The sequence below is a fragment of the Nematolebias whitei genome, chromosome 14 (assembly GCF_014905685.2).
Source record: "Nematolebias whitei isolate Nwh7 chromosome 14, NemWhi1, whole genome shotgun sequence".
In the NCBI taxonomy this organism is placed as follows: Eukaryota; Metazoa; Chordata; class Actinopteri; order Cyprinodontiformes; family Rivulidae; genus Nematolebias; species Nematolebias whitei.
Window position 1 is genome coordinate 31,815,082 of NC_056511.1, and position 25,103 is coordinate 31,840,184.

At 40.3% G+C, this 25,103-nt stretch overlaps 1 protein-coding gene across 1 annotated transcript; it reads right to left on the reverse strand.

Annotated features, from left to right (window-relative positions):
• Positions 1-215: 215 nt before the first annotated feature.
• Positions 216-18,467, reverse strand: esrra (estrogen-related receptor alpha). Its single transcript, XM_037688045.1, has 7 exons — positions 18,398-18,467; positions 13,643-14,020; positions 12,116-12,232; positions 11,870-11,983; positions 9,577-9,744; positions 6,688-6,957; positions 216-2,167 (listed from the first exon to the last, which is right to left on the reverse strand). The coding sequence occupies exons 2-7, from the start codon at positions 14,013-14,015 to the stop codon at positions 1,914-1,916; spliced, it is 1,296 nt and encodes a 431-aa protein (XP_037543973.1). The 5' UTR covers positions 14,016-14,020; positions 18,398-18,467; the 3' UTR covers positions 216-1,913.
• Between the last annotated feature and the right edge of the window lie 6,636 nt (positions 18,468-25,103).

Below are 25,103 nucleotides of genomic sequence, written 5' to 3' on the forward strand. Positions count from 1 at the left end.
CCCTGGCATCGATGTTTGCCTTGATAAAAGGTTTTTCCCTGCGGTTACAGACCAGAGACATTTCAGCAGACGGATGGAACTCGTGGAAACGAAAGCAAACGTCAAAATTGAGTCCCATTTTGTCGGACGTCGATACCATCTCTGCAGCGGCTGCTTACACCGTACCTGCAGCTAAAACACGATCCATCTTTCAAAGCAGAACTGATACATGCAGTCAGAAACAGAAACTTAGGTTACAAAAAAATTTGATCTATCCATTATCGCCACAGGTACTGGGCCGTGCGGCCGATGCTGCCTGTCCTCACCTTACAGCCATTTAGATTGATCCCTAAACTAGCGGGTAGCCCTGGAAAACAAAACGTTTTTAAAAACAAATGGCGCTGAATGAAAAGACTAATTTCAAACCCAGTCATGGTGTGAAATTGTTTCAAGTCTTAAACATCAGCGCTGTAAGCTGCACAAAGATCTTCGTAATGGGGAGTCTGTATTACATCTGCTGGCTTTAATACCTTCCACTACAAATTGCATCTTTTTACTTATATGGAACTGTACATGGCTAAAAGAGTAATAACCATTTGGCCACTACATTTTTTTTAATAAATCTGACTTTTTTTAAACATCAGATATTGTTTTCCACTGAATCTTAAGCTATAATGATCATTTATACTGCAACTGTACAAACATTTTGAAGAAAGAGCGGGACGTTCTCTGACGCGTTTTCAACATCCAAAAGGAAAGATGTTGCATAAGTTGCATTTCTTGTAGCCCTGAGCCCATTCCAGGGCACAAGTTCGAGTTCAGTAGATGTGCATCCACAGGCGGAAGAGGAGGGATCTCGAACCCAAACGTTCGAGATCGTTTACGCGAGCTTCGTTCCTGCTGCAGAAAATGCAGCCAAGTCTCACACAGATCAGTCATAGTGTTAGGTTTTCGCCCGCATGAAGAAAAGAGGACGGTTTCTCGTTTTCTTGTTGTCGTTTTAAACACAGCAGCAGAGGTCATCGTGTGGTTTGAGTGGAGGAGGGGAATATAAAAAAAGCAGATGAGGCTTGTACATTGCTTTTCTAATCGCCGTCAAAAGTTGTAAAATGAGAGTTGTGGTCTTCCCTGATCTCACTGAGTGCACGTGGCCACAAACGCGCATGCTGGAAGCCAGATTTTAACGCGTCTTAAGGATTTTTCTACAGCGCCACCTTTAAAAAGTCCTCCAGCACGCATCATGGCTCCCAGTCCACCAGAACAAAGCAGTTTGGTCAGGGATGCAAGGGTTCAGAAATACTCAGGCCTTGGGGTCCAAAGAGTGAAGAATAACAAATACACACAGACTAAAGGACAACCGGTTATTCTTCTACAGTTTGAATGAGACAGACAATAATATTGCTTTTAAAATATTGCGAGTGATTCCTATGGTTTGCCTACAATGCCACGCTAAGCTAAAGCAGATCAAAAAGCACTACATGTGCATTTCTCCTTTTTGGACCCTCAAGCCTTTTGTCAGATATGTTAATATGGCTTTTATGTGCAGATGTAGCATTATTTTTTTAAAGTTCAAAAGCTACACAAATACAGTCTGTTCTTGGGTACCTAAAGGTCGTCCTTAAGTGGTTAAATTACTGCAGATTGATGCTGCGATGAACATGAAGGAGGTCAAATATTACACCATGAAGCCTTCAGCTGAGGTCTGGCTCTTACATCTTTATGTAAAAAGCCAGTTCTCACTTAAAATGTGAATAAATAAGCCGTTCCTTTGTTTTTGTTTTTAACTTTCCTTCGTTTACTCTGCCAAAAACAGAAAAGCATTTTTTCCTCATTAATAATTCTCTCGTAAAAGCTTTCCTTTTTTATACACCACTCATCCACTGTAGAAGACCAGATCTCTGTTGGGTCCTAAGATCCTCGAGAATTCTTCAGCTCTACGGAGAGTCCATCATGGCTTCCAGCATCTCCAGAAACAGTTTGTGCATGGGTACACCCCCACGGGTCTTGATGCTGTAGAAGGTGGTGAGGGCGCGGCCGGCAGTCTGTCGGAGGAGAGGCAACGTTAAAAGAAGGCGTCCCACCCGCTGAGGGTCGTCGGGGCGTCGCTGGCACTCCAGCTCCAGCAAGGCCTGATGGAGGAGGTCCCGCAGCTTCTGCACGGCGTCCATGTCCTCGATGTAAACAGAGTCTGAAATCACAGCAGGACAGTCATGGTTAGACCAGCGGTTCTCAAACCTTGTTTTTTTTTTGTCAGGCTGCCCCCCTTTGGAGACAGAAAGTTGTCCAGGACTCCACACCCACAGGACGCAAAACCAAAAATTAACAATGCAGGAAATACTACGTGTTCACTACATGAATTACATTTTTTAAATTGAATCCCTTTGAGTGAATTTAAGTAATTCAGGGCAAAAATCTGTCAGTCTGGAAAATAAAAGTGGCTGTTTTAATTTATTTGGACTTACTGTGCAACCATTTTTCACCTTTATCCTCTCAGTCCACTCTCATCCACAGTGGATAAGGAAAGAAAAGTTCTATCAAGGTTATAACACATTACAAGGGTTGTTTTGTTTGAAAATAATATATGGACTTTGTGTGACTAAAAGTACTTGAACATAAAATAACAGCATGATTGGTAATGAGACAAGTGCAGGAAACAAACAAATGGCCAGAATTAATGTAAAATATGCACATTATATTACATTTATGATCTTTAAATGTGTTGCATTGATCACAGTACAGTTATGTCACGGCATTTTTACAAATATAGACCACATTAACACATTCAAATCGCAAAAACATTTTTCTTCGTTATAATCGTGTGAAATACTAAAAACTGCAGATGTGTATGATAAACACATGAAACAGACACTTTCACCAAGAGCACATCATGTTTTTAAAATAAATCCATAAAAGTGAAGTGAAGAAATACCTTCTCTCTAATCTTGGTCAAACAAATATGTCTTAATGTTTCTATTGTTTAACTAAAGTAACTACAGGAGCAGAAACACCACAGGCTGAGCCCTCCCTCGGCGACTGGTGCATTGTTGTGCACTATTAGTGCTTAGCGTATTTCTTGGTTTATATCTTAGATCTTTATTACCGTTTCTTTATACAAATTATATTTTTGCTGTTGTTGGATATAACTGGGACCTTGAGTACAGTAGTCCCTCGTCACTTCGCGGTTCGTTTTTCACGGACTTGTGCTACCGCGGCTTTTCAAAGTAAGACTGGACATGACACAAAATTGGCTGATTGATGGATGAGCTGCCTGACCTGCATGGATTTTTTATTTAAGATAAATTATTTTAAATGATTTAGCATGATTTGTGCAGCCCACATCTGCGGGAGAAACTTCCTTCTGCAACTGATCAGCTGATCTCTGTTCTGCAGCAGAGAAGTGGGCGTGGCCAAGAGCGCAGGCAGGTGGCAGAGAACTGAGATCATGACATTCTGTGCTCTTTTAGAGCGTTTAGTTTAGAAACATTGTTTAGAATATTGCAAGAGTGTGAGATGGGTTTAAAATGCCTTTATATATATATATATATATATTACTTGTACTACTATTCGTACTTCGCGGTTTTTCTCTTCTCGTGGGGCTTCAGGGTACGGATCCCCTGCAAAAAACTATGGGACACAATTTCGTTCCTCATGTACCACATGTGACGCGAATGATGATAAAGAACCTTGAACACTTTTTGGTACAACACCTGTGAACTTTTAGAAATGACGCAAGCTTGGAGGCGTGGAGGAAAACTCAGCTCCTTGTGAAGCGACGTCTCCCTGTTAGCCTACAAAGTTCAGTCAGGTCCTCTGGACGATTTGTAAAAAATCCGTTTTTTATACCTGGATTATTGAGCATGAATCAGGATATCTCCCTGTTATACTTAATAAAACACCATGTATTAGCTAAATTTAAAGATCCTGGATTAAAGAAAAACAACAAATATAACAGATGAATCTGTCGTTTTGTGTCCTGGGTTAGACAGACGCTGGGGGTTAAACAATCTTAGCTTTGTCACAGGACTGTAAACGATGGTCCTCAAAGCTAATAAAGCATGCTGCTTTTGACAGCTGTAAACTCCCTCACGTCGTCTTTTACTGTTTACCATTTATCTATATTGTCCTCTTTTTTAATTGTTTTCACTTAACAAGTGTAGCAATAGTGAAGAAACAGTGACTTATTTCTTTTATACGAGGGTGTTTCTGTTCCTCCATTTTGTAAAAACATTGCAAAATCAGTGTCTGCTGGTTGTTTTAATGGGCTTTATTTCAGAAAGGCTGATGTTACATGCCTCTGGTTTAGCAGGTAAAATGTAAAAATTTTTTTATAGTGTTATCATCAACATTATATAATTCACAATACATATGTGAAGACGTGGCTCTGAATTTTGACTGGACCTTTGCAGTCCCTAGATGCTTTCCTTTGTCAGTTATTTTGTTGTTGGTTTGCTAACATGATGGGGATCACTGTCCAGTTTCATGTGCATTATGGGTAAACAGCTCTACTTGGGTCTTACAGGCCACAGGACATTGTTCCAGAAGTCTTGTGGTTCATTCAGATGTAACTTTGTTAACCCAAGTCATGCCGTCAGGATCGTTTTACAGACGAGGCTTTCTCTTAGCCATCATTCTAAACAAGTTGTACTTGTTCAGTCCGTTTTTTTTTTTTTCCCCCTTCTGAACTTTAAACTTTAACTTGCTAAATGTGAGGACTGCAGAGTATGAGATTTGTCTTTTGCAATTTCTGAGCATTGCACAATCTGGGCGGACTTTTTGTTTCACCATGACTGTACAAACTGCACCCGTCTAAGTAATGACTCTGTACTGACAACTTTCTTCTACTGAAGGAGATCTGATTGCATTACATTTAGTTACTTCACCACACCAACCTTTTGTAGTTCTTCTGTTACTGTGTGTTGAGCTAATCAACTAAATTTCTACAATTACAGGTGCTGGTCTTAAAATTAGAATATCATTTAAAAGTCGATTTATTTCAGTAATTTCATTCAAAAAGTGAAATTTGTATATTATATTCATTCATTACACACAGACTGATAAATTTTAAATGTTAATTTATTTTAATGTTGATGATTATAACTGACAACTAAAGAAAACCCCAAATTGAGTATGTCAGAAAATTAGAATATTGTGAAAAGGTATTGAAGACACCTGGTGTCACACACTAATCAGCTAATTAACTCAAAACACTTGCAAAGGCCTTTAAATGGTCTCTCAGTCTAGTTCTGTAGGCTACACAATCATGGGGAAGACAGCTGACTTTGTCCAAAAGATGGCCATTAACACGTTGCACAAGGAGGGCAAGACACAAAAGGTCATTGCTAAAGAGGCTGGCTGTTCACAGAGCTCTGTGTCCAAGCACATTATTAGAGAGGTGAAGGGAAGGAAACAATATAGTAGAAAAAAGTGTACAAGCAATAGGATAACTACACCCTGGAGAGGATTGTAAAACAAAACCATTTCAAAATGTTGGGGAATTCATAAAGAGTGGACTACAGCTGGAGTCAGTCAGTGCTTCAAGAACCACTACGCACAGACGTATGCAAGACATGGATTTCACCTGTCACATTCCTTGTGTCAAGCCACTCTTGAACAAGAGACGGCATCAGAAGCGTCTCGCCTGGGACTGCTGCTGAGTGGTCCAAAGTTATATTCTCTTATGAAAGTACATTTTGTATTTCCTTTGGAAATCAAGGTCCCAGAGTCTGAAGGAAGAGAGGGGAGGAACAGAATCCACGTTGCTTGAGGACCTTAACCCCATAGAAAATCTATGAGGTATTGTGAAGAGGAAGATGTGATACATCAGACCCAACAATTCAGAAGATCTGAAGGCCACTATCAGAGCAACCTGGGCTCTCATAACACCTGAGAAGTGCCACAGACCGATCGACTCCAGGCCACGCCACATTGCTGCAGTAATCCAGGCAAAAGGAGCCCCAACTAAGTATTAGGGGAGTGGTGGCGCAGAGGTTGGAGAAGATGGGCCTGTGATCAGAAAGTCGCAGGTTCAACTCCCGGTACCATCAACATCAAAATGTGGGTGGAAAAGGTGAAACACCCACACCTGCCTCCACCCTCATTTGCCCCATTCTGGTCTCTATTGAAAATGAGTTCTCGTGACTCAATGAGACTACCTGTATAAATAAAGTGTCAATGAAAAAAAAGAAAAAAGAAATTGAGTGCTGTACATGCTCATACTTTTCATGTTCATACTTTTCAGTTGGCCAACATTTCTAAAAATAATTTTTTTAATTGGTCTCAAGTAATATTCAAATTTTTTGAGATACTGAATTTAGGGTTTTCATTAGTTGTCAGTTATAATCTCAACATTAAAAGAAATAAACATTTGAAATATATCAGTTTGTGTGTAATGAATGAATATAATATACAAGTTTAACTTTTTGAATGGAATTACTGAAATAAATCTACTTTTTCATGATATTCTAATTTTATGACCAGCACCTGTATGGATGGACAAGAGACATTTATAAAAGTACTAGTTTAGTTGTATTAGCGATAAGGAAACAAATGGTAAACCTGAAAAGTATACAACATTTACAATCTGACTCCAGCTCTAATCTATGATTTTAATATATTTGTTTTACCAGAGCTAAATAAGTGTTAGTCAAATTACCATTACTTGAGAGTAAAATCTAAAAACTCGAACACTGTTTCACTGCAATTCATTACCTGAGTTTGTAAGTGCGATGGCTTTTAGCATGACAAATTCCTCCCGGTCCACATTTAGTGCACGGAAACGGCGAGCAAGTTGACTTATTGCTGCGTTCAGCTCCGTCAGTCCAGCCGCACGCGACATCTCCTCATCGAGGACAAAATCCTCTGCGAACACCACCTCATCCTCACAGCCAAGCGAGCGGTACGCTACGCCCAGCACCAGCACCTCCAGCCACACCGACTGCAGCACAGACATCTGGTCTGCTAGAGACAGCGACAGGAAGCCTGCAGGACACACAGACACAGTACATATGAAGAGGATGCAACATGTACACACAACTTCTAGTTACAGTTGAGCACTGCTAGTCTAATGCTATGTACAAATGTATGAGTTCTGTGGGAGCTATCAGACCATTTACAAACCTCTCACAAACCAAACAAGATGTTTTCACAAAAACAAAATGACATTTTGATCTCTCAGAACTTCCATGCTTTTTAGGCAAATGATCTCTGCTTCACCTCCAAACCATGTTGGTTTTCTGGGTAAATATCCTCTCTAGTTTGAGCCCTTCTGCTTGAACTCAAACTTATTCTGTTTGCACAAAAAAATATTGTGTTTTTCCTCTGTTTGTGCTTCAAATTGTCAAAAACTCCTCAAAACAAAGTGCTGAACATTATATTGACATCACTGCCTCCATCAAGAGCTCACTTCACTGCACCTCCTCCAGGTGATTACTGACCATTTTCTGTTTGATTTGTTGTTGATGCATTATAATAATAATAATTATTATTATTATTATTGTGTTAAAGCAAGGTTAAAGGAGATAAGAATATATTTTCTGAGATTGTGTAAAGTCTAGGGTTACCATGTGAACAATGCACAAAATTAGCAATTCAAGACTTTTGTTTTTATTTTACTTTTTTATTTTTTAGGATAAACATCCATCCATCATCTTTACCTGCTTCTTCCTTTGCGGGTCGCAGGGGTCACTGGTACCCAGGGCATTAACAGAATACTCGAGTAATCTACATATCAATTGCTAGGACATCTATCGAGGTTAAAAATGTAACGTAGAGTATCCGTAGTGACGTCATATTGTGTGACCACCGTATGACTGTAGGGGGCGGTGTTGCACTGTTGCAGGTCACAGAGTATGGTGTAACACCGGGTCCAAGTTTCGTTTTTGACGTGCTGCATGTTTCTTCACGTTTGCAGTTTAATAATAATAACTAATAGTTTAGTTTTTCCTGTGACTTATTTGCAGTATGATAAATGGTAGGAGCATAATATATGTGCCCAATGTTTTGTTGGTCTTTTTTTGGTAAATAATTACCCTTTTTTGCCGTTTTAATTCATTTTTGTATCTTGAGATCTATGACGTCATCAAATACTCGAGTTCTACTCGGGTTTTATTATGTTAATGTCGAGTTTAAAAATTATATACTCGTTCAACCCCTACTGGTGCCCATATCCAGCAGTCACTGTGTGAGAGGTGGGGTAAACCCTGGACAGGTCTCCAGTCCATCACAGGGAATCAGCCTAACATGCATGTTTTTGGTGGGAGGAAACCGGAGTATCCGGAGAAAACTCACGCATGAACGGAGAGAACATACAAACTTCACCCAGCCGGACCAGGATTTGAACTGGCAACCTTCTCTGAGAGGAGTCTCTGAGAGGCTGTGTCTTTCCGAGCAACTGAGATCGGTCATGTGACTATTATGCACCGACTGACTCCAAAGGGAGAGAAAAAAAAATCTTCAGAGTAGGCGGCGGCAGACACTTGAGTAGGCGATGAAATCACCGCCCGCTGCCTGTTATAGAGAAGGCAGCTCTTTAAAGATCTTTAGCACATTCCCCCCCATGACATTTAGGCTAAGTTCACACACTGCAGGTCTTAATGCTCAATTCCCATTTTTGCTCAGATACGATGTCTTTACGTGGTTGTTCACATCATCATTAAAATATGACCTCAGTCAGACTTCAGTGTGAACCGTTTGGTTCTCAGGTGACCCCACACGATCAGGTGAAAACGTGACGTCACACGCAGCACGCTGTGCTTAATGTTATTATAAATGCTTCACATGTTAGAGTGTGTGATTCTGTAGTTGTTCCATCAGAATTCATTATATTGCTCTCAGACATGCTTGTTTGATCCAGTGTTTACATTTAATCTTGCCTATTGACGGCTCTTCCAATGCAGCATTTTATTTTTGTAACAGGAGCGACGTACTGAAGGTAGAAACTAACCTGTATCAACCCCATCACATTAGTATTGATACGGTCTGCCACTGTGGATTATCAGTCATCCAGGACATGGGGAATTAAAATAAAGATGAAGCAACTGAACCTAGGTTCTGTAACTGAATATGTGCCAAGTTCCAAGATTAAAACTGCACAAGGGTGGTATCATCATTATCATTATTATTATTATTATTATTATTATTAAGACTAGGATTGATCCGCTTACCACCACTTCAATGACATAAAAGTCAGACGAAATGACTGTTCAGACTGCAGACGCTTTGAAAAACATTGGCATGTATCCGATTCAGCACCACATGAAAAAGACCTGGGGTGAATTTGACAAAAGAAATCAGATTGATAAGGTTTTTAGACTGTCATGAAAAAATGTTATATGGATTGCATGGAGGCAAAACAAAACAGATTTGGGCAGCCTTTGCCTGCAGTGTGAGCGTAGATCTAGATAAGACGGTGTAAGTGCCATGACTTTGGTCAGCTCTCAGAATCAGACACTGGACGTTTATATTAATCACTATTCTAGTTATAGTCTTGAGTGAACCTGATACAGCTCACTGGCTCTTGTTCAGACATAATAAATCTTCTGCGTCTCTTGAATTGCCAACATATATACTTCTTGTTCTTTTATTGTCTGCATTTCTCACCAGGAATGTGTTTGGCCCAGCCGATGATCACAACCAGCTCGCGGTCAGCGAGGTCACACAGAGTGGTGAGAGTCCGCTGGGCCGTGTCAGGCTGCAGAGGGTCCGGCATGGCAAACAACTTTTCTGGCTCTGCCACCAGCAGATGGGACACGATAAAATTGGAGGAGCCTGCATCACAAAACACAGAACTACGAATTAACTGCAAAGTAAAATCAGAAACACAGATTACCAAAACATTTACTCTTTAAGCAAACCCAAAGAATTTCAGCTTTGAACAACAAAACATATCCAGGCTCCACATTCAGTTTCTGCAATTTCTCCATTTCAAGCAGAATCTTCAGACATCTTGTTAATATTATCATACAAATATTTCTATAAAAACACCACTGCCAGGTTTGTGCAACATAACTTAAATGTTTTTCTAAATAGCATTAAAAATGTGACAATTAGCAGAATATTTGCTGGAGTTTGACATGAAAAGCTGCACAAGTAAACATCAGAGGGCGCCATTTACCTCTAAAATTTTATTTTTTGTAGATGCTGTTTAAAGCCTCAATAGCTGTCAAAATACATCATTTTAGTGTGTTTTTAATTTTATTTTATTTTCATGCTTTAAAACACACAGGGCGACAATGGCTCAGTAGGTAGAGCTGCCGCCTCTCAGCAAGAAGGTCGCTGGTTCAAATCCCGGTCCGGGGTCTTTCTGGGTGGAGTTTGCATGTTCTCTCCGTGCATGCGTGGGTTTTCTCTGGGTACTCCAGTTTCCTCCCACAGACCAAAAACATGCATGTTAGGCTGATTGGTAACTCTAAATTGTCTCTAGGTGTGAGTGAGAGAGTGAATGGTTGTTTGTCTCGTTTGTTTTTGTGTCCCTGTGATGGACCTGTCCAGGGTGTCCCCCGCCTCTCGCACAGTGAATGCTGGACATGAACACCAGTGACCCCCATGACCCAAAAAGGAAGAAGCGTTTTAAGACGGATGCTTTAAACACAATTTCTACATCTATAAATGATTTATTGGAGGTTAATGTAACTCACCTTTATCAGATTTTAATAGAAACCGAGTTAGAAAAGAACAAATATTCCTTTGTTTACAACTAAATTCTGCCATTATTTATGGAAATTCTCCCCTTAAGAGTTTAAAATATCTCCTCGCAGCTCATTTGCATCTGATCTTAGCACCAGCTTGTGCTTTAATGCTCTCTACCACCCAAACCAACTCTACTTATGTCGACTGTCCCTAAAGCTTTCGGCTGACACTTTTTTCCCAGAAGAAAAGAACTTTACATTTTTGCTTTCGACCTGACATACGAGACTCCATTGTTCTCCAACTCATTTTACATCTGGGGGTTATTTTTAACATTTCAATATTCAACGCACACCAGACTGTCCAAAATGTACTTGCCAAAGTTTGAATGTAAGTACATTAATACATTAGTACATGTAATTGTTGACAATATGATTCTGACAATTTTGCTAATTTATTACATATTATGTGGTCGACTTTTAGTAGTGGATGATGCAGATTTAGAGATTATTTTTTATGATATTCATTACACATATACCCCCCCAAAAAAAGAAGAATTTCAGCAATAATTTCTGCATATGTATATATGTTTTTTTTCCTGACTTGCTCTCGACAAAGACGGACACTTTCTTTTCCCTCCCTGCCTCCCTCCTGCTTCTTGTGTCTATCATGTTGCTCTTTTTTGTGCTGAGGTAGTTTTTTTGCTGCCTCACACCGTGTCCTGTGTCACGGACACAGATTGAGTGATCTTTTTTTTTATACCTTCTTCTTTCCTCATGTTTTTTCTTCCCTTTTCTTAACTAAACAATAAGGGCAGCGCTTCACAGCAAAGCTGCAGCCCCCGTGCACCTCCGTCTACCCTTGTTTTCTTTGGATGGCTGCACTGTAGTGTATTTCCTTGTGCTTAACTGTGCAATGACAATAAAGTTGATAGTTGTTTCTGATATTGACAGCGATTATGGTGTTAAAGTTGTCAGGAGTTAGCAAGACAGTTTCGTAAATACAATTTTTGTTTTCAGTACTTGAATCGTACTGCACATCTTCAGATGTGGTGTGTTTGATGCATTTTTGGATCACCCATCCGGCATGTATTGCACGTTTGAGAAAAAACTTTTATTCTACTATAACGCCTGGAACTCCCTTTTTATTTTTTTTATTTTTTTTACATTGATACAAATACACTACTGGATTAAACTGAGTGTCTATCATACAACAAAACAAAAACAATAAGTTATAAAATCCATCAATGCTCTATTATAAAGATCACCTTTTTCACTCTCTTTAGTCAGTGGTAGAGGGGCACTCTGGTATGTAGCATTCTCCACTTCAGGGCGTCTTTTGTACTTCTGTCTTCCTCCCCTGACTCTGTCAAGACGTACTCCTACATTATAAAAGATAAAATAACTCTTGAGCCATAGCAGTAAAGGCACAATGAACTTATAGTCTTTAAAAAAAGAGGAAAACAAAGACTCTTTAGATGTGGTGTCAAAGACTGGTCACATCAAAGACCCACCCTCTTTTAGCATGCCCACTTTGAGGCACTTTGTGAAGCGGCACGCTTGGCAGGCCTTTCTGCGTCTTTTGGTGATCTCACACTCATTTGATGCTGGACAGCTGTATTCAATGTTTCCTTAAAGAGAAAAACACAGAAAACTGTAAATAACAAGAGTCAAATATTTAAATGTGAACAAGCTTTTGTTAAGAAAAAAACTCATCTTCGATATTTAAATATCAGAGAACTCTCATTCAGTTTAAAGCTACCTTGTGGTTTCCCACCATACACAAATTTTAGCAGCAAAGACCACGTCTTGGTAGGTTTGTTTGTCAGTATTGTGAACTGAAGCACTATCAAGGACAACATTAGAGACTGATGGACGCTTAGTCTTTAACAACCGAGTGAATAAAAGGAACGTTTAAATTTTCAGTAGCAGCTAAACTGAACTCGATGATTTATGCAGAAAAACTGGTTCATACATTTGTCACGTCTAGACTGGACTATTGCAATGGTTTATTATCTGGGTGTCCAAAAACTTCTTTAAAAAATCTTCAGTTGATCCAAAATGCTGCTGCAAGAGTCTTAACTGGAGTTAGTGGGAGAGATCATGTCTCTCCAGTTTTAGCTTCTCTTCACTGGCTCCCTGTCAAATCCAGAATAGAATTCAAAATCTTACTTCTAACCTACAAAGCTCTCAACAACCTAGCTCCATCTTATATTACAGATCTTATTGTTCCATATTTTAAAATACACTTGGCTCTCAGACTGCAGGTTTCCTTGTGGTTCCTAGAGTTTCCAAAAGCAGATCTTTCAGTTATCAGGCTCCTCTCTTGTAGAACCAACTTTCAGTTTCTGTCCATGAGGCTGACACATTGTCCAGTTTTAAGACTAGGCTGAAGACTTTCCTTTTTGATAAATCCTATAGTTAGGGTTGGCTTGTGTTTCTTGAGCTATCCCGTAGTTATACTGCTATAGCATAGACTGTTGGGAGGACAAACTGAGCACATTTATTCACTCTGCTACTGTCTTTACTTACTCTACCTGATTTTTACTCAACCTGTTTTGTATTTGTAATTTTTTCAATTCTTGACGTGTTTTTTCTTGTCTTTCTTCCAATAGGGGTCGAAGCAGATGGCCGCTTGTCCTGAGCCTGGTTCTGCTGGAGGTTTCTTCCTGTTAAAAGGCAGTTTTTCCTTTCCACTGTTGCCATTGCGCTTGCTCGGGATGGGAGACTGTGACAAAGTAAAGATTCAACAAGTCTGCTGGCTTCCTTCCTTAGATAGAGAACTTTTACTAAATGGCTTTTGTATCTATGTGAATGTTTCTGTTCAGTCCTGAGACAACTTCTGTTGTGATTTGGAGCTATATAAATAAACTGAATTGAATTTATCATCTCGTGTGTTTGTATGCTCTACACTCCATTTACACCAGCACTCATAAAGGCGAAGTAAACATCCTGTCACACAATTTGAAAATAAAATTAATGCTATTAAAGGGCACATGACATTCAGTTATGCCAAAACAAAGCCTCATTGCAGCATACACCTTGAATGGTTCTCTTGAAGAATGCCTTGCAGGCCTCGCAGGACGCCACACCGTAGTGATAACCCGAAGCCACGTCTCCACAGACGAGGCACAGCCTCTTGGGTAGCGTGCTCAGGGCGTACTTGCATCGCCCTGCCCCGTTACCAGCGGAGCCCTCCTCTGCACCCTCACCACCCTCGTCTTTAAAATGACAACGCAGAGGTGGCGTGTAGAGTGGTGGCGAGTAACGTTTAGGGCCGTCTCCTCTGGTTCCTCCACTTTGAGAAGAGTCTGAAGAGGCCCCACCAGGGCTGATCCGACCTCCCCCTCCGCCCTCCGGGCTGCTCGGTTCTGCCTTTATGTAGACATCTGTGCGACGCTCCCGGGAAGACATGATGTCTGACAGAAAAAAAACAGAAACCACATGGATATGTCAAGTAAATACTAATACAGATATTTACATTTACTCATACATTTATTTACCTGACGTACAGTGTGTTTATGCTCTGCATGTTCAAGATGGATCAAAGCTGGAGTTTTTGCTCACAAAGATGTAGACAATGGATGAAAATACGGTTTTATAATTTCGGACAACGTTAGAATTGTTTGCGTTTAAATAATAAGTTGTGGTCAAATTTTTAAATGTTAATATGTGACCTTCCATTCCAGCAAGGATTTTAGTATTACAGTACACACAAGTTGATTTATGTAAAAATTTCTTGCACAATTGCATCTTTTAACAAGAGCAGTCTGCATAAATCTTTTTGAATAGGAATGAAAAAAAAAAATCCGGAAAAAAAGGTCCCTATATAACATTTGACCTTGATTTGTGACCTTGAATTTGAAGCTAGGGAGATGAACAGTGAATGCAACATTTTGCCTAGTGATACATGTATGTTGTTTTGTTAAATTGTCTTTAGTGGATCAGAAGCCTTAACGGGACAAGAGGATGGACGGACGGATGGACGGAGACTATACCACAATACGTCCCTCTTTCAACGGGCGTATAAAAAATTCTAGACATCAAAGATTAATTAACAATTTGATCCATGTTGCGCATTTGGTAAAAATCCAATTTAACTGTAGTTCAGTGCTTCTAAAACAAACCATAAAACAACAGTGAACAGACAACTACATGAAAGTAGCGTTCTTTAAAGGAATGCATATCACCTGCTGCTTTACGCAACAAAATTTTAAACAAATTTCTTGCATAATCTATTAATGCTTGGAGTATGTAGAAAAAAATTACTTTCAGCTAGTACCATACAAATTTTAGGCTCAACATCTGTTAAATTAACTGAGGTGTAGCCATCTTTTTATTTCTCAAGTCGATTAGCTTAAGCTGCCATTATGAATCAAATTAAGTCCAAAGTGTAATCCTTCATAGACGTACATCAAATGTTTACTTTCTGAAAGATTTGTTCAAATCTGTCCAGTGGTTCGAGATATTTTATGGACAGACAGGGTTGATTCTAGCAGTTATATTAAAAGTTTTAAACAAAGCTTTTGCACGACTGGTTATTACAGCTCAGAATCAGTAAACTTGCCTAAGTTATGGCCATTTTTGTGTTTTCAGTTTTAAAGCCATTACATGGGAAGAACATGGGCTGATTCAGATGTAAAAACTCTTGAGAAAGATCAGAGTGCCAAAAAACAAAGTTCAAATCTTTAGCGTGAACGCTACATTAATTTAAAAAAAGCGTGACTTTTATTAGAGAAACAAGATCACAGTCGTTCTTTGCTCGAGTCATTTTCTGTAAAAAAAAAAAAAAAGCTCTTGGATTCTGCACTGTCAGCATGTAGACGTCCTAAAAAGGACCGCTTGGTTTAATGTCAGCTGCGTTTTTGTGCAATTTCTCACTGACTTACACATTTTAGGTCATCAAAACCCACCTCAGATTCCCCCCAAACCACAACCTTTCATGCCTGAAATAAAACTATACGGTCCTTAAATCCCCAGCCCCATGTGAAGTCTTTGTCTGTCGTGTTTCAGTCATTAAAACAGCCAAGGTGACTGGATGAAGGTCACAGTGCTCATAAACAGCAGCCACTCCTCCTTATCCAGAGATATGACTTGTGTTGAAGTAAGGCAGTAAAGGTGCTGCAGTGATCTCTAAGTGTGACAAATACAGCCCAATTTGCAGTTCTCAAATGCGTGCATTTATTATTCATTTAAATTAAAATGCCAGATTTTGTGTTAATTTTGTTAAAAGATCCAATTAAAATTGTACCCAAATGCTTTAGTAAAGATAGGAATATTTTATACTAAATACAAATTTAAACAGGTGCTTTTTTTTTCTTAAGAAAACAAACCCCCTCATTAAAACCCAAACTGTCTGTTTTGACTGCAATGTGCAATTTTAAAATGTGATTCAGCTTCTTGTAACTTTGGTTTGAAGCTAAATGTAATGGTTCTTAATAATATACTACATCCATTACTAAGGAGACAATTAGTCTAAAAGCAGTCTGATGGCTTTGATACATAATTTACTATTATTAGAGAGGACATCTGCCTCTCTGTTGTAAGTAAACAGACATATACTGTAGGCGAATATTTGTGTGAAGAAAGTGACCATGATTATGTTCTGAGCAAAGCAGAGTAAAAAAAAAAAAAGTACAGATTTATTGTTTCTGTAATACATAAGTTGTGTAATGCAACACAGCCTTACATGTATTTTGTTCATTCTGACTGTAAACAAGTAGTTAATCTGACAGGATATGATCAGAGACAAACTGCAGTCAGTGTCCTGCCCAGCTCCAGGTTTCAGACCATCATCATTGGCTACATTAATGCAGAGCCTTGCTTAGATTGACTGTTCTTGTTCCCACCTAATAGATCAGTGCATGAAGATGAAAAGGGATCTGAGCAGACTACGGTAAATACCCTCAATCCACTTAGGACTTGAAAGTAACATCTGAACTTGGCTTGTACAGATAATGGCAACACTTCAGTTAACAATCATTAATCATTTCCTTTCTCGCTGTTCTTCAGTTAATCTGATAAACAAGATGATGCCTTTGAATTTAAACGCCCTTGATTATAATATTTTCAATGCTCTGGTCTCTTGCATTGAATATCCAATCAGTGCTGCATGTCCTAATATTTTCTCTGTACTCAACTGATAAAACTGCCTTAAAACAATTTAATCATAAAATCATTAAGAAGTCATTTAACAATGTCGTAATGCATGTGAAGCAACCTATTAGTATATACAGATTGAAATAAGTTACAATATGTTGTTGACCAAGTTACTAATTCCTATACTTCTTTCATTTTATTCACTCACTTGTCCTTGTACTGGCTCGCAGGGAGCTGAGGCCCGTCTCATGCGGTCATAGAGCGCGAGGCGAGGTAACAAACTCCTCATTTTTAAAACATACCCTTCCAAAATTACAGCTAAACCTAGTTGGCAATCAGGGACTTTATAAGATGCAATCAATAACATGACAGTCCTCCTGGATTGTGCTGCATGCAGTTTTGATGTGAATTTGTACAACTCTTGTGTTTTGAGTAATGACAAAATATATATCTGTAATAAACAAGAGCCCACTGTCAACTTTAAAGTGATATTCGTCTCATCGCGCCATACATTTATGTAACAGAACCATAAAACCTCTGCCCTTGTCCACACAAACGGTTACTGTAACACACCCTCATAACTTAAAACACCTTTCCACATCCCTCAGTCACAATTTGGTAACAAGAACACATTTTATTTTAAAGGATATTAATACTGTTCAATATCAAACATGTATTCGACCTTTTTTTAAACAGGTTAATCCCATTGAGCCTCGGGGACTCATTTACAAGAGAGACCTGATTTCTTTAACAAAGAGTGATGACAACAGTGGATAACAACGACAACAATACACAGTCACAAAAGAGGCATACAAATTTAAATTTCTATTTCTATTTATTTTTTTGTAAATTAGGTTCAAGAGCCATTGAGGAAGGGGAAAAAAAGTGCAGAGATCAACTACAGGTAAACTACAGGAGGAAAACTGAGTCCTGGAAGTTAATCAACCAAATCTTTAGTGTACTGTAAACACACCAAACAAGAAATAATGTATGGAGGCATAACTGGACAGTTCAAAACAAGACCATAATATCTGCTCCTCGTATTCTCATTGCAAAGTAAATGCCTTTATGGTATTTATTGTTACAGCAGGGGATTTAGTTTCAGTCATACACTTACTTTCCTTGGAGTTTGCCCTCTCTGGATATGAGCTCTGTTAAGCAACCACTATGAGGGGGTCACATCAAAACCAGCCTGTTTAAAGTTTAGCTTACTGGGACTGAGTTTAAACCCAATCATCACAGCGCCACAACAGGCTCCACACCATGAACCCAATAATCAATGTGTTTTAGCTCAGTTTGGGGTAGTCGCTCGACCATGTGCACCTCTGGGCACTACAATTAGGCAGAAATGAGACGGTTTAAACACAAAACAAAACAAAAAATACACAGGCTATAATAACAGCATTTATGGTTTTATATACACTGAGCAAATCGCGTGTAAAATCAAATAGGTCGAGCTCTGTCTTCTACTTTTACCCGCCACAGAAACGTGTCGTGCCACCGTCAACGATTAAAAGGTGTAGCGTTAGCATTAGCTAGCTTCAACATAACATTTATACGACAGCTAGAGTAGAGGTTAGCTTACCGCTAACTAAGCTGGCTAGCTAGTGTTAATCCGAACTGACCAAGCTGTCCCTGCTCTTCCAGCCGAGTTTATTTTTGTCACCTTAACCCGGACTAGTCTAGTATCACCTTACCTTACAGTCGCGACTACCACAGCACCTAGGCAGACGCTGGACGACCCTGCCCGCGGCGTGGGCTCATGGCGCAGGTTCGACGGGACAATCTGTCTCCAGACTGCCAGCGGCTCTGCTAGCTCCGAGGCGGCCCGCGTGCACGGAGGGGCCGGGCTAACGACCGGCTTTCTCCTGCAGCTGTGGGTGGAAGTACTGTGGCTCACACCTGGAAATCCGTGTTTTTATTATTTTATTCCCGACCTGTTAGTTTACTACACTGTTCGTGGAACCTCTAAACGCTGCATTAGGTTTGTTTATTTGAGGGGTATACTGAAATTGACTAAAAACAAACAATTTGTGAACTTTTAGGAACAAGTTGGTTGTGACAAGGTGACACCAAAGAAGTGGTTTTGTCCCAGCTGGGAAGTAGAGGTGCAGTGGGTGCTACAGCTACACCCGACTGATGCCTGGGAATCAGAATCATCCATCCATTATCTTTTACCCGCTTCTTCCATTTTGGGTCACGGGGGTCGCCGGTGCCCATGTCCGGCAATCACTGTGCAAGGGGCGGGATACACCCTGGACTGGTGCATTGTCTGAGACAAACAACCATTCATTCTCACTCACACCTATGGTCAATTTAGAGTCACCAGTCAGACTAACATGCATGTTTTTGGATTGTGGGAGGAAACTGGAGTACATGGAGAAAACCAATGCATGCAAGGAGAGAACATGCAAACTCCACTCAGAAAGGCCCCCAGACCAGGATTCAAACCGAGGACCTGTTTGCTGAGAGGCAGCGGCTCTACCACTTGCACCACCGTGCTGCCCCGAATCAGAATCAGCTGCAGCTCTACTGTCAATGCACCAAAGCACAACGAAATCACAATACGCATGCACAAGCTGAAGGATTAACACGTGTTAAAGTCTAGTAATGTTCAAGGTGACTATTGTCATTTGCATCACGTGATACATGAGGTGGAATGAAATTGTGTACTCAGGGTCCCAGTTACAGTTACACCCTTCTTCACATCAATTTGGAGGTTGTTCTTTCTGAACCAGGTGTTCCACCTCCTGACGGTAGCCGGACTCATTGTTTGTGATGCATCCAACCACTGCTGTATCTCTGCAAACTTTACAATATGACAGCCTGGATTGGTAGGAGCACAGTCGCATGTGAGCAGAGTGAACTGGAGGGGGCCCAACACACAGCCCTGAGGGGAGCCAGTGCTGAGGATTCATTCAACCTTTAAACAGGTTAGTCCCATTGAGCCACAAGGACTCATTTACAAGAGAGACCTAGATTATGGATTATGATGTTTTCATAGAATTGAGTTTAGTAATAGCTGATAAACCAGAGCTGTTATTGTACATCTCTGTGCTAAATTTTACAACTACGTAAAACTTATGGCATAATGGCAGTTTTATAGGTAATGTCTCACTTACATTTTTTTTTATTGTCCATATTCAGATTAAACATACATAACCCATGTGCCCCTCAGTGCTTGTATTTGTCATTATATATTTATATTAGTGTTTAAGGTCTTACAAATTCTCACATGCCATCTTTTCCTTAAATGCAACATGTCAGTTTGACTACCTTAACAGAAAGCCAGAGGATCCAGAAGATTAATCACAAACGGTGACCCACGTATAGTTGATAAATGTTAACAAGTCAATTGCTATTCTGCACCTTCAATTAGGGTTCTTTATCTTGAGCTGGCCAGTATGTTCTACTGCTACACCAAGCGTTATCATCCCCAACCTGCATACAGGTCCCTAAAATAAACAATGTGCAGCTGCAGAATTATTAGGTCTTTTAGACCATTAGTTCCAAGCAGGCAGAACGGTGGAGTAGTGGTTAGAGCTGTTGCCTTTCAGAGAGAAAGTCGCAGGAACGCCTCCCTGCCTGAAACTGTTCTGGGTCGAGTTTGCATGTTCTCCCCGTGTACTCGTGGGTTTTCTCCAAGTACTCAGATTTCCTCCCACAGGGCTAAAACATGCATTTAAGATTAACTGGTAACTCTAAATTGTCCCTAGGTGTGAGAGTGTGAATGCTTGTGTGTCTCATTTGTCTTTTTATACCATACCATACCATACCAATTTATTTATATGTATTTTTATGTCCCTGTGATAGACTGGCAACCTGACCAGGGTGTAAATTGTAAATGAACTGTATTTATATAGCACCTTTCTATCTTATCAAGATACTCAAAGCTCTTTACAACACAATCTGTGCCCTCATTTACCCATTCATACAGCACTCTACTAGATCTCTACAGAGACTAATCAGTGCTTTATCACATTCATACACCGATGGGACACACATCAGAGGCTATGAGGGATTCAGTGTCTTACCCAGGGTCACTTTGGCATGTGACTGCTGGTGGAATCGAACCCCCAACTCTTGCAGTGGAGTACGACTGCTCTAACCATTCAGCCACAGCCGCCCCAATACAGATGTACAGGTGTGCTCTCTCACAGTGACTGTGGAGATGGGCACCAGTTCGTCGTGACCCGGAAAGTAGAAGCAGGTAAAACAATGGATGAATAAATATGCTTCAACCAGCAAAAGATGGGGTCACAAGTCACTTCCCTTGTTATTTTGTGGCTCAACAGCTGAAATATTTGTGATCCACTATTTTAGACAGATGTATTCATGGCTCCCTTCTTCTTTTAAATTTAATTTTAGACAGAGAAATACTTGCACTGATGCCCTAAACATGTCAGCTTAAAACAACCAGAAAATGAACACCTACAAACTTTTCTTTGCATATATCTTTCACCATATTATTTCTTCATAATACCTACTTTATGGGGGAAAAAAAAGTTAAAAGGTTGCGCACCCGTGCAGAAGGGAGCAGCTGTGATTTGTCTGACGGTCAATAATCCTTATTGAAGCATAGATTATAAACCAAATATTTCATCAGCATAATTGGGAAACGTGAAAAGCTTACCTGTTTTGTGAACTGGAGCTTGAAACCTATCTAGTCCTCACTCCTGATGGCAGCTCAGTTTAATGTTCTTGCTGTAGGTTCAAATCTGGAGTTATCAGGACACCTGCAAAGTAGGCAAATAACTTTGAGAATCACAGCCAGATTAACACCAATATTTTCATTTACACGTTTAAAAGAAATAATCATCTGCGTGTCTACATCTAGCAAAAAGACAGCAGTTTTCTGGTTCCCAAAGTAAATGTCATTGTGCACAATCTCACGCAATACTGCAAGGTCAACGTGTTGAGGAAGACCTTCAGCTACTACCACACCAAGCTTCAAATCAGTATCCGTAAAACTGCCTGGGTTAGCGCCATTCATGTGTTGGCAGAAGTTGCTTAGCTGCGATGGCCATTTTGAATGGGGCTGACACCGAATGTGAATCAGTTGATTACTTTGAGAGAGTTTCTCAGAAATAGGTCCAATTGTTCCCAAGATATCTTTGCTACCTACAAACAAACAAACAAACACACAGACGCAGGGAAGAACATCACCGCCTTTGCCGGTTGTTTCCAAATATACACAACCCAGTGCGCCTATACAGAATCTCCACGCTGCCTGACTACCCTCCCCCTTGAATGCAGCGTGACACACTCCAAAGGTCACAGTCACAGGAATGCTTGAAGGACAGACTGGGTAAAGCCAACACCTTGTCCCTCATAAGCAGTCATAAGCTTAAGTTTGGCCATAACTCTGTAAATAATTAAAACAAACTGCATGCAATATTTCAATTATAGGTTAAAATAGGATGCTCTCATGTTTGAACGTGATCTGATCTCCTTCTTTTACAAGAAGAAGGGAAAGGGATATGTTTTGTTAAAAATCATACCCCCTGACTTATTGAGCACTACTTCTTCAGAAAGCTTTCTTCTTCTGGTTTGGCCTGAGGCTCTGGTGGTGTCACTGCCAGTGCATCACAAATACAGGCTGCACATTAAAGCGTGTTTGACTGTGGAGCTGCACACAGCAGCCCCCCCGCGGTGACCTTGCCTACTGATCTTGGACCGGTGAAAGGTTAATTACCAAAGTGGATTATTCCTTTAGATCACTGATCCCAGTTCTGGTCCAGCAGGCACGGTCACTACATAGTTCAGTGTGTTAAAGAAATGAGAACTCTGGGTGATAAAACACATAAAAAGGTTAAAGTCTTGTGGAAGTGCAGGGATTGGGGGGGGGGGGGTATTTGCATATGCACGATTTATCTTTTGAGTTATCTTGAGACACTATGCTTAATAAGTACTATGTACGTACTTTTTTGTATTTATGAATATTAATGTTAAAATGATTAAACAAAAAGGTGCATGAAATCCGTTAATCGCAGCATGCGAGCTGGACAGAAAGCAGCAAATTATTACACAATTATATGAAAGTATTTATTCAGAGGAATGTGTGCCCCTTAGCCCCACTAACACCACGGCCCGGGAGAAGTTCCTGTGAGTCGTGCATGCACACCAGGCTTTCACAGACACCGGCGACATGTTCCGAAAAAATGAATAATGAAAGCCTGAACCTGCAGGGAAGTGGAGGCTAAAACAAAAACACTTACCGGAAGATGCAAAACCATCGCGTTCTTTTTTGTCAGCCAGTCTGTCAAGTCTTTGCGGCTAGAAAGTCCAGTCCTGGTTTAAAATAACGACGCCGTCTGAGTCTCTCCAGGCTTTTCCGCATCACATTTTAACTCCGTCACCGTTCAAGTCAGGTGATAACCGGCGACACAATGTTTGGACCGGTTGTTCAGTCCTGTACACTGGCGTGAAAAATTCCCATTTGGGCTAGTACAAATGGGCTACGCTTCAATATTTAGCATCAAGCCTTGAAGAGGAGAAAACAAAACATCCGGTTAAAACCCTTTCACAACAAAACGTTAGCGTCGCGCAAGACGTTTTAATTTTGTTTCAGACTAGCCTAAGTGTGAAATCAAAGCTAAGTTGAATATAACTTAGTTTTAGTCAACTACGTTAACGTGTCTTAGAGTTACGCAGATGCAGAAAATCGTTAACATTTCTAAAGTAAACGAACAAAAAATTTGTTTTGAAAACTCAGCTAAGTAACTTCCGGCACCCTCATCGTTTGCTCTCGCTAGCTTGACGGAGCTGAATGACGTACGTAAGTCCCGTGCTTTTTCTCCTCCTTGCGCTTCAATTTGCGTCTGCTGCGTCTTCGTTACGTCCGTCAGCTCCCCCATCACCAGCGTGGAAAAAAGTCTGTATCTATTTAAAAAATAAAGAAAACTAACCAAATCCAATTTACTCCCAAGAGTATACAGGTGTATTGATTTAGGTTCTCAGCTTTAAATTGCTTATTTAAACTCATCTGTTAGATAAAATGCTGCACAAATTTATTAGGAATGACGTTAACACCTATACTCTATCCACTTGTATAGATTGTTACAACTGCTTAGCTATATATAATTTACTATACTGTAGTTATTATTTATGTAACTTCTTAAATTGTATAATTAGCACCTTGCAGCACGCAGGCCCATGTGGAAATTGTGGTCATGCTGTTGGTCTCATGACACTGACCCGACTCTGTCCAATATTACACTGACTGGACAGAGGACAAGAAGGGGTAAAAAGTTCACTACCATTTGTTCAAAATGATTCGCTTCAAAAATGTTGATTTTATCTGGGGCTCTACCATAAAAATATTTCAAAATATCTTATTATATTGGTGATTTGTTTCTACGTTTGTAACCTTCCGCGTCTCGAAATAGGCTGCCCCTGCTCTCCCCAACACGCCTGCCTGGCAACAGCTGGCATCGAGGGAGGAGAAAAGTTGCTCCAAAAGCTTTTTTCCAGTTTGTCTGGACTTAAATTGGCGTTAAATTAAGGCAGAACATGAAGAGTGTGAGCTCGTCGGAGCACGAGCTGGTTAAAGTCCGTATTTCCTCTGACATCTCAGCGTTATCTGGCTCTGATCAGAGCTTTAATATGATTAGTCTGGTCGGAAACACCTCGCGCGCTGCCTGTCTTCGTGTGGTCACGAGGCTCGTTGAAGAAAGGACCTGGTTTTTGTGGCGCGCGCGAGAGAAAAAGAAAAAAAACTGACTTGTCTTTGCGACCTTGAGGCAAGGTCGTTCCCTCTCTCCGCCGCAGACACCGCAACTCTGCGGGGCTGCATCCCAACCCCTCTGCTGCAGAGCCCGCAACCCTCTCCGAAACAGCCGGACGAGTTTTATAAGGATTTTACTGCTCCACCGTTTATTTACACGTGTCGTTACAGTGCGAGACTAGTAAAGAAGGAAGGAAGGATGAGAAACACGTGGGAGCTAGCTGGGGTCCCCAGGGTGCCCCTTATGGCAGGTCGTGACCTCAGACAGGTGTAGGCTGATGGGCTTTATAAATAACCCATTGTGCAGGAAAAAAGACTGCATCAGTGAGTCATGGATTACACAATTGATTTAAAAAAAATCATGTTTCAAACAGCCTCAAGGTTTGATCATTATCTGATGAAGCCTTAAGGATGCAGAGCTTCAGTTGGTCTCCAGCTTCAAACAATAGCTGGAGTTAAAACCTGAGCACAAAGAAAAAGAATGTGCCAAGAAACTTTCGCCCCAAAAGTTTTAAACTGACAGCTAACCCTTCAAGGTTAAACCTTGAAAAGAACATTATAACAAGTCATGCAGTAGTGCTCAGAGTATGTGTTGTGACTGACTTTCAGCTACTACCACACCAAAATTTAGCTCATATTCTGTAAAATTGAGTTATAGACATTTTTGTGTTGACCAA

Excerpts from the sequence above, each read along its gene's own strand:
- esrra (XM_037688045.1), bottom strand. The coding sequence starts at position 14,015 with ATGTCTTCCCGGGAGCGTCGCACAGATGTCTACATAAAGGCAGAACCG. Across the intron at positions 12,233-13,642 it reads CTTCAAGAGAACCATTCAAG|GAAACATTGAATACAGCTGT; the intron begins GTGTATGCTGCA and ends TTTCTCTTTAAG. Across the intron at positions 2,168-6,687 it reads CATCGCACTTACAAACTCAG|ACTCTGTTTACATCGAGGAC; the intron begins GTAATGAATTGC and ends CTGTGATTTCAG.